Source organism: Stegastes partitus, unplaced genomic scaffold, assembly GCF_000690725.1.
Source record: "Stegastes partitus isolate 25-593 unplaced genomic scaffold, Stegastes_partitus-1.0.2 Scaffold506, whole genome shotgun sequence".
Classification (NCBI taxonomy): domain Eukaryota; kingdom Metazoa; phylum Chordata; class Actinopteri; family Pomacentridae; genus Stegastes; species Stegastes partitus.
The window spans coordinates 268,429-280,578 of NW_007578237.1; the positions used below are offsets into that span (position 1 = coordinate 268,429).

The 12,150-nt window shown below is 45.1% G+C and overlaps 1 protein-coding gene across 1 annotated transcript in view; it reads right to left on the minus strand.

The window, feature by feature from the left end:
- The window catches only part of cep112 (centrosomal protein 112), a 107,022-nt gene that overhangs the window by 86,866 nt on the left and 8,006 nt on the right, over positions 1-12,150 (minus strand). Inside the window, exons 5-8 of the mRNA XM_008287544.1 lie at positions 10,239-10,323; positions 7,894-7,971; positions 4,954-5,001; positions 4,801-4,866 (exon numbers count right to left, since the gene is read on the minus strand). Of these exons, the coding sequence (XP_008285766.1) occupies positions 4,801-4,866; positions 4,954-5,001; positions 7,894-7,971; positions 10,239-10,323 (277 nt within the window). The remainder of the gene's footprint in view (positions 1-4,800; positions 4,867-4,953; positions 5,002-7,893; positions 7,972-10,238; positions 10,324-12,150) is intronic.

Genomic DNA, 12,150 nt, shown 5'->3' on the forward strand with positions numbered 1-12,150 from the left:
CACACTCACAAACACACAGCACATGGAGGCACAAAGGAAAGCTCTGACAGAAAGATGACTGGCCATTTGCTTTGATGTCACTACTCATGTTTAGTCACTGTCTGTGCTGGTGTGTTAATCAAGCCTGCAGCAGGGTGACAATGTTCCTCCTTTGAATGTGTGGTTGTGTGTGTGTGTGTGAGCATGTCGGTGGTTAACAACATCCCAAGGCTAGCTCTTGTTTGTTCTAGTCATCAGAACCATTAAGCAGAAAATTCCCATGACATTACTTGGCACAGTCAAACCACATTAGACCGAGTCTCTTGGTAACAATCAAAGCGAAGCCACCGTGATGTCTGAATAAAAACATGATTCAACTGCAGTATTGTTTTAAGTGTATAAATATTGGTGCAATAAAATAAAGACAATATACCGAATGTTAGAGAAATAAATTCTCGTCGTGCTTTTGGACTGAAACGGTGGAAAAACCTTAAATTCTGTTAAGATGTCAGCAATTGGTTTTACATTGTGAGCCCGGTTAAAAATAAAAGTCCACCTAAAACGCATAAATTGCCTTCTAGATACCTCTCCTCATTACTGCACTTCAGCTACATTTATACACGGTATCCTTGACAAAGCTCTGTTAAGTATTCTGTTTCTTTCTTCTCTGTCTTTTTTCTTGATTTACCACCATTTCTTGTGCAATTGAGGGGACCACAGGAGACCTGTCAGAGTAGAAAGGAAAAAGCAAAAAGAAAGAGAGAGGGAGAGAAGGGGAGAGAGATGGCAGTGATTGAAAAGCAAAAGAGTAAGCAGAGACCTGATTCTGCCGGCACAAAAAAAAAAAAAAAAAGCACATGTGGGGGTGTCACTTTCTCATCCTCTCTTCAAATGCTCTTTGGAGAAAGTTTGTCAAACTAGATCAGGGGTGTTTGAAACTTGTTTATAAAGGCGTCAGTGAAGGAAGGAGGAGGAGGAATGTCGTACACCTAAGGCTTCTGAGACGCCTTCAATCAGCCCAACTGGGTGGTACAGCTTTTTCCCTTTTCTCTTCTTCAGAGTTGCAGCGAGCGCTGTAAGATGCCATGTTTTTTGACACTTCGCTCTTGAAAGGATGTGAGGGTGGGAGAGAGAGAGGGGTATGAGAAAGGGAATGCGAGGAGATGACGGAAACAGTCGCTTTTTCTGCTCTCAAAACCAGCGTGAGGTCAAGGCCTTTTCCCTCAGGGGGATGTGTTCACAAATCGTCTGCTAACTGTTTGGGCTCCACAAAGCAAGGTTGCATTTGTGCATCTCCTTCATCTCGCCTGAGATGTACAATGTCCTGGTGCGTCTTTCATCCTCAGTAAACACAGATGCTCCAGGATAGTCAGTATGCAGCCTTGTGCTATCTACTGAGGAGCAGCTAGATGCCATTTCCACACTCCTACAAGAAGTTAACTTACTGTAGTCTGTCCAGATAGGAAGGCTGGGTAGAAACTTTGGCTAAAATTGAAAAATTCTCATAGCGGAGTGTAGCTCTGGACACAGAGTAAGTAAACAAATTGTTTGTCGAAATTTCTAGTGTGCATACATCAAACACACAAGAATCAAGGACAGAAAGGCTGAAAATAGTAACTTTATCATTATGGAGCGCTGCAGATCCCTCATGTCTCCGGTCTGAGGCACCATCTTGAAAGCTGACTACAGAACTAGTCCCCTTTAAAATACTAAGACTCTCTAGGTTGCTCTTCTTCAGCTTTGAAAAGCGATCAGATAAGACAGGCTATGGCCCCACAAATCACAGGCTGAGAGCTCAAGCGCCATCCCAAAGGATGCTTAGATTAGAGAGACTACATCATTATGGCATCAGAAAGCAGAGGGGTCTGATCCCCAGTCAGGGTCTTGTGACTATTAGACAGCGACTGCTTGACGCTAACACACTCATCTACCACGCGACGCCCGCTGCCAGCAGTCCCTCAGGTCAACAACCAAACGGGTCGATAGAAGCCAGCACCAACACACAAACCCTAAAAGAAAGCCTGCGTGTTTTAATCACTCCGTCAGTATCTTCCACAATCACAAGACTCAGGCCTGCATGTAGCTCAACCTGACTCATCAGTCACCAGTTAATTGAATTTCCAAGTGAAGACCCAGCCCTCGTGATACACGGCACTGCTCGGGTGTGCTGAAGGATTAGCAGGACTTTGCTGCTCCTGCAAGACATTTTCCACAACTCCCCCATAAGCAAACACATATGTATAAGCTAGGCGACTCACAGCAATGGCAGCGTGCAGCGGAGCTCCTCAGCTGCCAGTCATTGTTCCACTGGAAAGAAGCAGTCTGCATTTTTATCAATGCAGTCAGTAGATTAGTGGCAGGATGAACTTGGTGTGAAAGCTGAGATGCTCGTTAAGCTGCCACCAGCTTCATGACATGTGGTGTGTATAACACTTTAAACCTGGGTAAATTTTCAACCATGCTTTGGGGATTAACGGGAAGTGATGTCACTGTGATTTCCCAGACCGAGCCTCGACAGCCACGCAACGGCACAGCTGGACAAGGCTTCCACGGTTCTACAGGAACGCTCACGAGAAAAGGTTCTGCATAACAACAAAGTAGACCGTGCCCCACTGAAGCTGTGGCTACACAGATGATGTTTCAGTCAATCAGCTGTCCACAAAAACTCACTTTCTACTTGTACTGTACAGCCCTCAATGCAAGCTGAAGAGCATTTCTCTAATTTAAATGTACAGTTCAGCGCTGTATTGAGATACCTCCTGTGTAGCCGCATACAGAGCAACAGAGCTGCTGTCATGCTAATGTGCCTTCTATGGACACATGAGACGCAAACAGGTGAGAGGTTGATGAGGCAGTGCAAAGAGAGTTTGGTTAAAGGTTGTGCTGAAAGCGTCAGTTTCTGGTGCAACATCAACCTGCTGCAACTTCAGTGGTGTTATCCACAAGCCAGTCTACAGGCATGAAGATGTTCTGCGAGGCTGCACTTAGACACAATGATCGTAGTCTATTTTAGCCTGTTAGCATGCCGATATCTACTTATTATTAGCACGAAACACAAAGTACAGCTGAGAATAGAGGAAATGTCATTAACTTTGCAGGTCATCAACCAAAGCATTGGACAAACTAAAATGAATACATAGATGAAAAGTTAAGGTGATTACAGTTCATCCAGAATATCAAATTGCTAATTGTTTGTGCAAAATGTAATGGAAGCCCACCAGACTGACTGATCCGTGGCACTAGCCTGTAGAGGTGCAAGCGATCAGCCAACGGTTGGGATCTTATCACAGCTTTTGGGTCACGGATGGAATAACGTTTCAGGAAGACAAATCCTGCCACCACTGTCACCGTCAAACGCTTTCAACATTCATGAGACTACACAACTGCCTTGAGTGTCGCCACTGCAAGTCCCAGTGCTGTTTGTTTATCTGTCTGTAAGTAGGATGAGAGAAAAACTACCAGGATGAAAAAAATGTAATTTGGTGGAGAGGTGGAGCATGGCATGGATCATGTTTTTTAAAATCGCAAGACATGGAACAACAGTCTTGCTTTTAATGCTCGTTCTCGTTGTCTCCTTTTTCACTAAAGCTCCACTTATACTCCATTAAAACCATAATAGCTTGTAAATATAGTAAAAGGTTAATACAAGAAAACAGACTGACTACAGTAGACATTAAACTAAGTATTATGCAAAACAAAAACACTCCTCCAGCTCTGCACCATTTCCTCTTGTTTCCCTCCCAGTCACTTTCCTGAACTGGTTCCCATATTGCTAGCATGTGGCCTCACTGGAAATGACAGGCCAGGTCAGGTTCCTTCAGCTTTCCACCTAACATGTTCCTATTCAAGGCCACTGATATAAACTGAATCTCAAACACGCACACAGGTCAGAGCAGTGTTGTGTTACAGTGAAAGGTAACTGTTGAACAGACAAGCCCTTACCAGGTCTATTATATTGGATTGCATAAGATTGCTTAGGCGTACCTAATAAACAGATAAGTCAGAGTGTGCATTAAACACGGTCTCCTGAGATACTTTTATATTCCCACCACACACCGCTGGTAGGTAGGATCAAACAGCATAGGACGCTGCTTTAATGTCTTCATATTAGACTGGCTAGCCCACAGGTCCGTGGGCTGACTGGGTGGATGTGTGCAGAGCGAGTGTCAACACCACAAACACATTCATGGCAACAAATCGGCCATTCTCGCCCATCCTGTCACGTGCGTCTCTACGGTTTTTCCCCTCTCTCTCCCCCAGTGAAGCTGATCTAACCGACGGGAGCAGCCATGAAAAGCCGTGGCTATTACAGCAAAGTCATGCTCAGTTTTATATTAACAGTCCGTTAAAGGTGGATGGTGGGAGGAATGAGTGGTGGTTCGGGGGGAGTCGGGGAGGGGCAGAAGGACTTCAAAGCATGCTTTCAGAATAGGATTTTCAGCTTAAATCCACATAAGGAAAAAACTGTCATCACTGGGAGCAGGCATTATTTCTGTCTTCTAAAAGGCCTTGGCCATTGCAACAATACAAACCATGCGTGTGGATGTATGTACAGAGCTGTGGGGGCGTCTAATGCCATAAAGCAGTCAAGGGAGCTTTGACTTCTGTATGTGTTTAACACTTGTTTCTATACAAAGGCTGAGCATACTGAACAGTGAGAAGCGAGGATTTAGGCTTGCTGGAATGAATATGAAGGGCATTTTTCTTAAATACCACCTACTGTCCTTGGATACACAAAGACATGACATCAGAGTTACTAAAGAAGCAGATTTATGAGCGAGGAAGCTTTCAGGTTGTGTTCACTCTCACTCCGGTGCATACCTCTTTACTCTGCGAGTCCTGATCGTTGGCCAAGGTGCTGTTCCTGCCAAAGCTTGACTTGAAAATCTGCAGAGATAAAGGAGAGAGGTTAGACAACACTTTTATCTACGTAACAATAAATAAATAACCCACAAAGACCCCCCCACAACTCACTGGTGACAGGGGAATGGGCTTCGCTCGCAAATACCTGGGGTTTTCAATCTGAAAGAGTAAACAGAAAAACTTTAGACCTCTCTTTGCCTCCTTCCTCTCCTAACAAAGCCTCACCGCCACCAGAATCTAACCTCCGCCCTCAGCTTGCCATAAACAATGTGGGGAGCACATCAAAAGCCCAGTGCTGTGGCTGCAGTCTCTTCCGTCAACTCTTGTCTCTTTAGAAAGACAGAATGCGTCGGGCTACTTCAAGGCTTTGTGTGTGTGGCCGGTTCTGTTTCCGCTCGCAGACCCTCTTTTGCTGTCTTCTTTGTCAACACTCAAGACCACTAATCTGTAAGCCATCCCCCGTCCGTTTACCATCAGATGGAGACAAATGTGTATACATCCTTGCCAAACACTGACACAGCATGTTCTTTGATTACAATAAGAAACACAAGAGCCTGAAAAAAGAGCGAGCAGCGAAACCACCTGAAAGTAAGCGGGTCACAGTGCATGTGACTCTGCAGCGTTACATCAATACAGCTCACTCGCTGTGACACAAACTGCAAAAATATCTTGTTGACAACCTGCTGTTTTTGCCTGCACGGTTTGACGTTTGTTTATGACCCCATTACTTTCTTATGAACTCACGCTATCGTACAGCGTTTCTCTCTCATGCACTTGGGCTGTCTGTAGGGGCTGCCAACTCGCAGCAAGATCACGGCTTTTCAAAGTTCTACCGCTGACTCTGGAGATGACAGCAATGACGCCCAGTAAACAGTTCTGCTGCTAATCTCTTCAACATGGGGATGAAGGAGGAGAACAACGAGGAAGAGTAGGAAGAGGAGGGAAGTGCGGGACTCAGTCAGCGTTTAAAAAAAAAAGAAGGATTTAATGTTGTGAGGTGGCACAACCCACACGAGGCTAATCCAGAATAAATGGGAGATGAGAGAACAGGACCTGAAAGAACCTCAGAGCTTGGGACTAAAATAGTTACAGCTACAGTAGGAGGATAAAGTCACAATCTGTTGCTTCAGGGTGAATTAGTGACAGGTGGAATAGATGAAAGTAGCTCCGCCTCCCGGCTGATTTTGCATGCAGGTAAAAACAGGTCATACATTTTGCTAGTTGACGTACTGTAAGCCCTCAACAAAGAGGAAACATCTGACTACAGTGATGTTTAATGTGCCTGTGATACATGCACACACACACACACACACACACACAGACAAACACGCAACAACAACAACACACTCGGCACACAGAGCTGCATCAGCGGTGCGTGCCATGATCTGTGATGAATTGCTACTTAAATCTGGCAATGGCTAAAAAAAAATCCACATTTACCAAGTGATGAATCAATCAATATTCCTCTAAACTAGAGCCCAGGCTGAAAACAAGAATGGGATTTCTTTTTATATTCACAGACAGCCAGTCATCAGACTTGATTGAGCACGGCCCACAGGGCAAGGAAGACTTGTAGACTAAATGCTGCGGTGTGATGCTGGCACAGCGCGATACTAAACTTGGACTTGGTGCACACGTATGCCTGTGCTACACTTTGCTGCGTGCCCACACACATGCTCCTCTAAGCACATGTTTGTCTAGTCTCGCAGCTGGCACGGCCTCCTGTGTCATTGGAACCTCATGTGGATGGATGGACGGATGCACCGGAGGAACAACACTCCAAATCACAAGGACTGGCTCTCCAGTCAAACAAACGCTGTGTGACGGATGGCTTCCTAGTTTCAAACGAGCACTGAGCAAGCCGTCAGCGCTCCCATTTAGCTACAAACAATGGTAGCGGCTATCGCTGAGCACTGGGTTGTTTTTGTCCAGTTTTTTCAGGCTTTTTTCCCCCTTTGCTGTACCTAAATCTACTGTAACACTCAGCTCCCATTAGAGATAAAACTAGCTGCTCCGACACACAAACCACAAACTAACTGAAAGTTAAAACAGATGCTAGTCCAGCCAACTCAGGTTCTGCGTCTCCTGGAAGAACTGCTGTGCAAGTCTGATGCAATCTGTCATCCACTGTCCGGTATGGTTAACGTGCCGACTCCACCGACTTTATTACATTAGAGGTGAAATGTACAACAAACCAATATGGACTGCTTCAGAACATCTAAAGGAAAGCTAAAAGATGTTCCAGATACAGTAATGCTCGGCTGTGCTGAAATTTCATAGGAGCTGGGCGCTTTGAAGCCGTGCATCTTTAAAACTTCTGTAAACTTGAGGGGGGTTTCTGTGTGTGTTTGTGCGTGAAGGAACATCTGTTGATTTGAAAGATGCAGGCTTGGGGGAGCGTTGCCAAGCAATGCCTCTTATCAGTGTTTCAACACAGAGGAGAGCAGAGCGGTGCATTGCACGGCTTCACGTCTGCTGATAGATACCCCAGATTACCCCCGTACTGAGAGAGAGGACAGCAAAGACGCATGGATGGACAGGAAGACGGGCGACAGATGAGAACAGAGGGAAACGGGGAAAGAGTCTGGAAAACAGAGACAGTGGAGTTTCTGCAAGAAATCTTCATTTGAAAGTAGGAGAAAGTAAGTGGCGAGTGAAAAAGAAAAGAGAGTCAGGGTCACACAGGTGAGGAGATAGGAAATAAAAGACATGAGGGCAAGTTGCTTATCAAGCCCTGGCATGGTGCACTGCAGACAGGAAAGATAAGAGAGGTGCACTCATCTTCCAATTCTCAGTTTACACAACCCCTCTCTCACTTCTCATCCGACCCTCACGTCCTACAAAATCAGTGAACCGCCTAAAGGAAGTGCCTTCAAGAGGACACAGGCGAGAGGGCTGCTGTGTTTGTGCGAGCAGCAAGGCTCTCTTCAGCACCACTGATGTCGGTGTACTCGTGAGCTCAGGTATTCACCGTCACTGTCACTGTAGTGAGCTGCAGCCTGCTGACAGCTGCACGGAACCAGGAAGCCGAAGGCATGCCTCTGGACTCACCCCGAGGTTCCAGCTGTTGAGACGAGCCTCCAGGTCACTGTCATCGGGAGACATATCTGCCTTCAGCCCGCCATCCACCTGAGAAGGAAACGGGGGTGGGGGGTGGGAGAGCGCATCAACAGCAGGAACAAAAGCACATTTGAGAGGGGTGATATAAATTAGAGGAGGGAATTTAAATGATTTCTGACAGCGCTTTGATTGGCAGTTTGGCCCGAGGAAGCACGCAGCAGGCAGTGATGGAGGTTATCGCTGCCTGCTGACACAATATAATTCCTCTCTTGGCAACAACAAAAGGTTCTTTAAAAGCTTACAGATATACAGTACACCCACATGTGTTTTCCTCCCATACTAACAGCACTCTACTCCCTCGTTATCTCCATCTCTCCACCCTTTGCTCCCTCACTCTCCTCCCTCTCACATGCAGCACTCCAGATGTTTGGCAGTTCCACATCATTTCCGTCACGCAGTAAATTCCACAAGAAGGGCATATGCAGCTCCACTGACTGTCATTCTTGTTTTCTGCAGCCTTTTGTTACAGTGGCGCTCCGGATTTGTTTTATACAGTTTAATTCCAACGCTTCCAGGGGTTCTGTTGATACAAGATCAGTTTACTCAAGTCGAGGTTGGGCAGCAAGGTCGAAATAGGGGAAATATCTAATAAAGCCGAGAGAGCGACGAGTAAGGGGAGAGATGTTGTTGGATTTGATTAGGATCTGGTGGAGTGTGGACCTTGGGTGTACCTCGGCGGAACCGCACTGACGCAGAGAAATCGCTGAATGGAATAGCTCAGGATTAAATGCCCCTTCTGATTAAAATGGCATTAAGGCCCCAGAGCCTCACCCTCGAACAAACAGAGTAAATGTCTCATTTCAATATCTAGGAATGCTGGGCATGCAGGTCGCCGGCTGTTCACAGCAGCGTGTCACAGCCTCCGAGTCACAGCAGGAACCACAAGCACCGCGTTAAACGTTACTTATGTTTAACACGATATTCATACTTATTATGAGTACTAGCAGTTTAAAATGGTTCTGGACGCACATTATCAGCTGAGTCACTGAACTGTATGTTGGCTTCAACGAAAACGCTCACTGGTCGCTTTATGAGCTCACCTGTACAGTTAATCCAGTCAGCTCTGGAGCAAAACCTGCCCAGGTGTTGTTGTAGTGAACTAAATTACACTTTCCATTACATAAAGAACATGAAGGTGGCAGAATATTGGAAGCAACCCAACACAACACCATCACCAAGATCTCACTGCTAAAATCCATCCATCCATCATCTCTACACCTTCATCCTCACCAGGGTCATGGGGGGCGGAGTCTATCCCAGCTGACTCAGGGTGAAGGCAGGTTCACCTGGACAGGTAACCAGTCTATCACAGGGCTACACTTAGAGACAGACAACCAAGCACACTCACATTCACACCTACGGACAATTTACAATCACCAATTAACCTCAGCATGTTTCTGGACTGTGGGAGGAAGCCGGAGAACCCGGAGAGAACCCACGCTGCACGGGGAGAACATGGAGACTCCACGCAGGAAGATCCCGGGTGTCCTCACCGGGACGCCAACCGGCGACCTTCTAGCTGCGAGGCGATGGTGCTAACCACTGAGACACCTGCAGCCCTGCTGCAAAAATGAATAATTTGTTTTATATATAATAAAAAGTGAACACTATGAGATTCATAAAGACAGATGTCCAGGCAGGTGTGTGGTACTGTCCTGCATTAGAATGTACACATAACCAAGCAGTTCATGTGCTTTGTTCACCCTACTCAATAAAGTAGAGCAAAATATTACAGTCCTGGAGTATAATGTGATAAAAGCAGACAGCATCAAAACCTACAGCCCCATAAATAACCACAGAGTTCAATCAACAGCTGTTTACCAGAGTTTCAACAACAACTTAACGCTGAAACCTTCATTAAGGAGGTTCTTTGTAGGGCTGTCAGGTTTGACTGCATTACTCTCAGCCAGGTGTACCTAATAAAATGGCAGCATGTGTGTGTGAGTGTACGTTACTGTCAACTGTTGCGATCACAAACATTATTCTTTTTTTTTGTGTGAACCAGCAATTTGTGAGCCCAGGGAATTTCCTCCGACTTCATGGGGAAATGAGCTCAGGAATTCCCAAATTGGTCCACATTAAAGAAAAAAGCAAAGCAGTGTGTCTACTATTTGTATTGGCACTGGCAGATATGCCATTAATAATTTAATGTTTCATCAGAGCTACCTTGCAGCGATTTATGAATCTGAAAAAGTCCACTTGCTGAATCCTAAGACAAATATGGCAGGAAAGTCCAGAGGTGTGGTCGACAGTCTGAAGTACGCTGATGAACTCACCGTTCTGGCATCTTGTCTGGGAGACTGTTTGAGGGGACTAGAGGACATGGGCCGGGATGGGGTCTTGTCCTCGTACAGCGTCCTCCTGAAAGAGGCAGAAGTACAAGAGATGAATCCACAGTATGTGTGCGCACATCTCTTTCTTTTCTCTCTCTCTCTGTATGTGAATGTGCTTGCATAGGCAGCCTGCGTTACCGTTTGCACAGATCGACATCTGGCACTGGTTGCATGGTTTGTGGTCTGCATTTCATCCCATCTGAACAATAAACGTCTCTGCTATACATCAATCTGTTTCCATGTGCAACCCACAGGGCACCAGCCTATGACTTGTACAATCTTTTTAGAATAATACACCTCGATCATTGTCTCTCATCATGTCCATCATGGTTTAAACAAGCAGCTCTACATGGAAAAGGCTCACATGCAGACAAACACTTCTCATTTCCACTACGCTCTCGTTTGCCACACACACACAAAGACATAACTGAGCTAACAATCTCATTATGCACAGGCATGCGAGGCACTAACAGCCCACTAATGCTAATTGAATGAAGATGCTAGAGAAGTCAGGAAGATGTAGGGCAACAACGAAGACATTTTTTTTTTTTAAATCGCTGTCATCCTATGAAGACATCACATTACATTCTAGAGGGCACTGTTTCACACTCAGTTTGGAGCCTTTGGGCATTTCTTTTCCTCCCATGCACATGTTCAGCATCGCTACGACTGAGAACTTTGAGTGTCATTTGTCACTGGCGGTTTTATCTCATGAGAGCATCACTGTGAGGAAAGACTGCAGAATACAGAGTAGGAGTACGTGCAGGCACATTTTGACACATGAAGCAAATCTTATTGTGTGAGTGAACAAACAATAAAATAACAATTTGTGTAGGTGATAAATATTTCACAGAGTTGTTGTGTGTACTGACGGGTGTATTCAGCTCATAGATTTAGCTGATCAGTACAATATTTGGTAAAGAACTTCTATAAAGCAGCTCTGTGTGACCTGAATAGCTTCTTGTGATGTATCTTGTAAAGGAGACCTTGATCTCAATAAGACTTCCTCATTATATGAAGATGAACTAAACTCTGCTATTCTATATTTAGTCTTATTGTGTTATCTCTTATCTAAGCGCTTCAGCTTCTGTACAGATGTAACAGTACACATGGAACGTTTTTCTGGCAAATGCTGTATATTTTTCTAAGTATTCTTTTTTATTAAAATATTTATGTCAAAGACTGTGGTAAGTAGGGCTCTGATCTAATCCCATCATGGTACTGAGACTCAGGTGATAAAACTGGAAGTAGTTTATGTCCATGGTATAAAACAAGATTGCAGCTACCATCTGCCCCACCTCTTGGTATGTATGTTAGATTCTCAGGCATGTCACCTCAGAGTCAGGTTATGACTGAGCCACATTTGTTGATAATTTAATTTGTTGTTGTGCATAATTAATTTCAGAGTGTAAAGCATCCACATAAATGACAACAGTCCTAGAAGCTACGTCAACATACAGTGATTACTGCTTGTGTACATCGTGTGATATTTCAGCAAAACACTCATGATCACAGCACCAGTGCACGGATTTCTACATCAGCTTCAAACACTTCCAATACTGTTTTCATGAATGTCTCATCAACTACTACCTGAATTCTCAAACAAAAGATCTCAGCTTTTGTGTAATCAGACAGTTCTTTCCTTACACACTTACACACACACACACACACACACACACACACACACGCACACACGCACCTCTGAACCTTGGATGGGGAGGGCAAGCTTTGCAATTTTGGGCCTCTAAGTCAACAGGTGGATGAGGATAATTGAATCAGATGTGTCTGGAGTCTGAGGCCCAGAGATCAAAGCAGTGGCAAGTCAGGCCAAAGCTACACACACACACACACACAC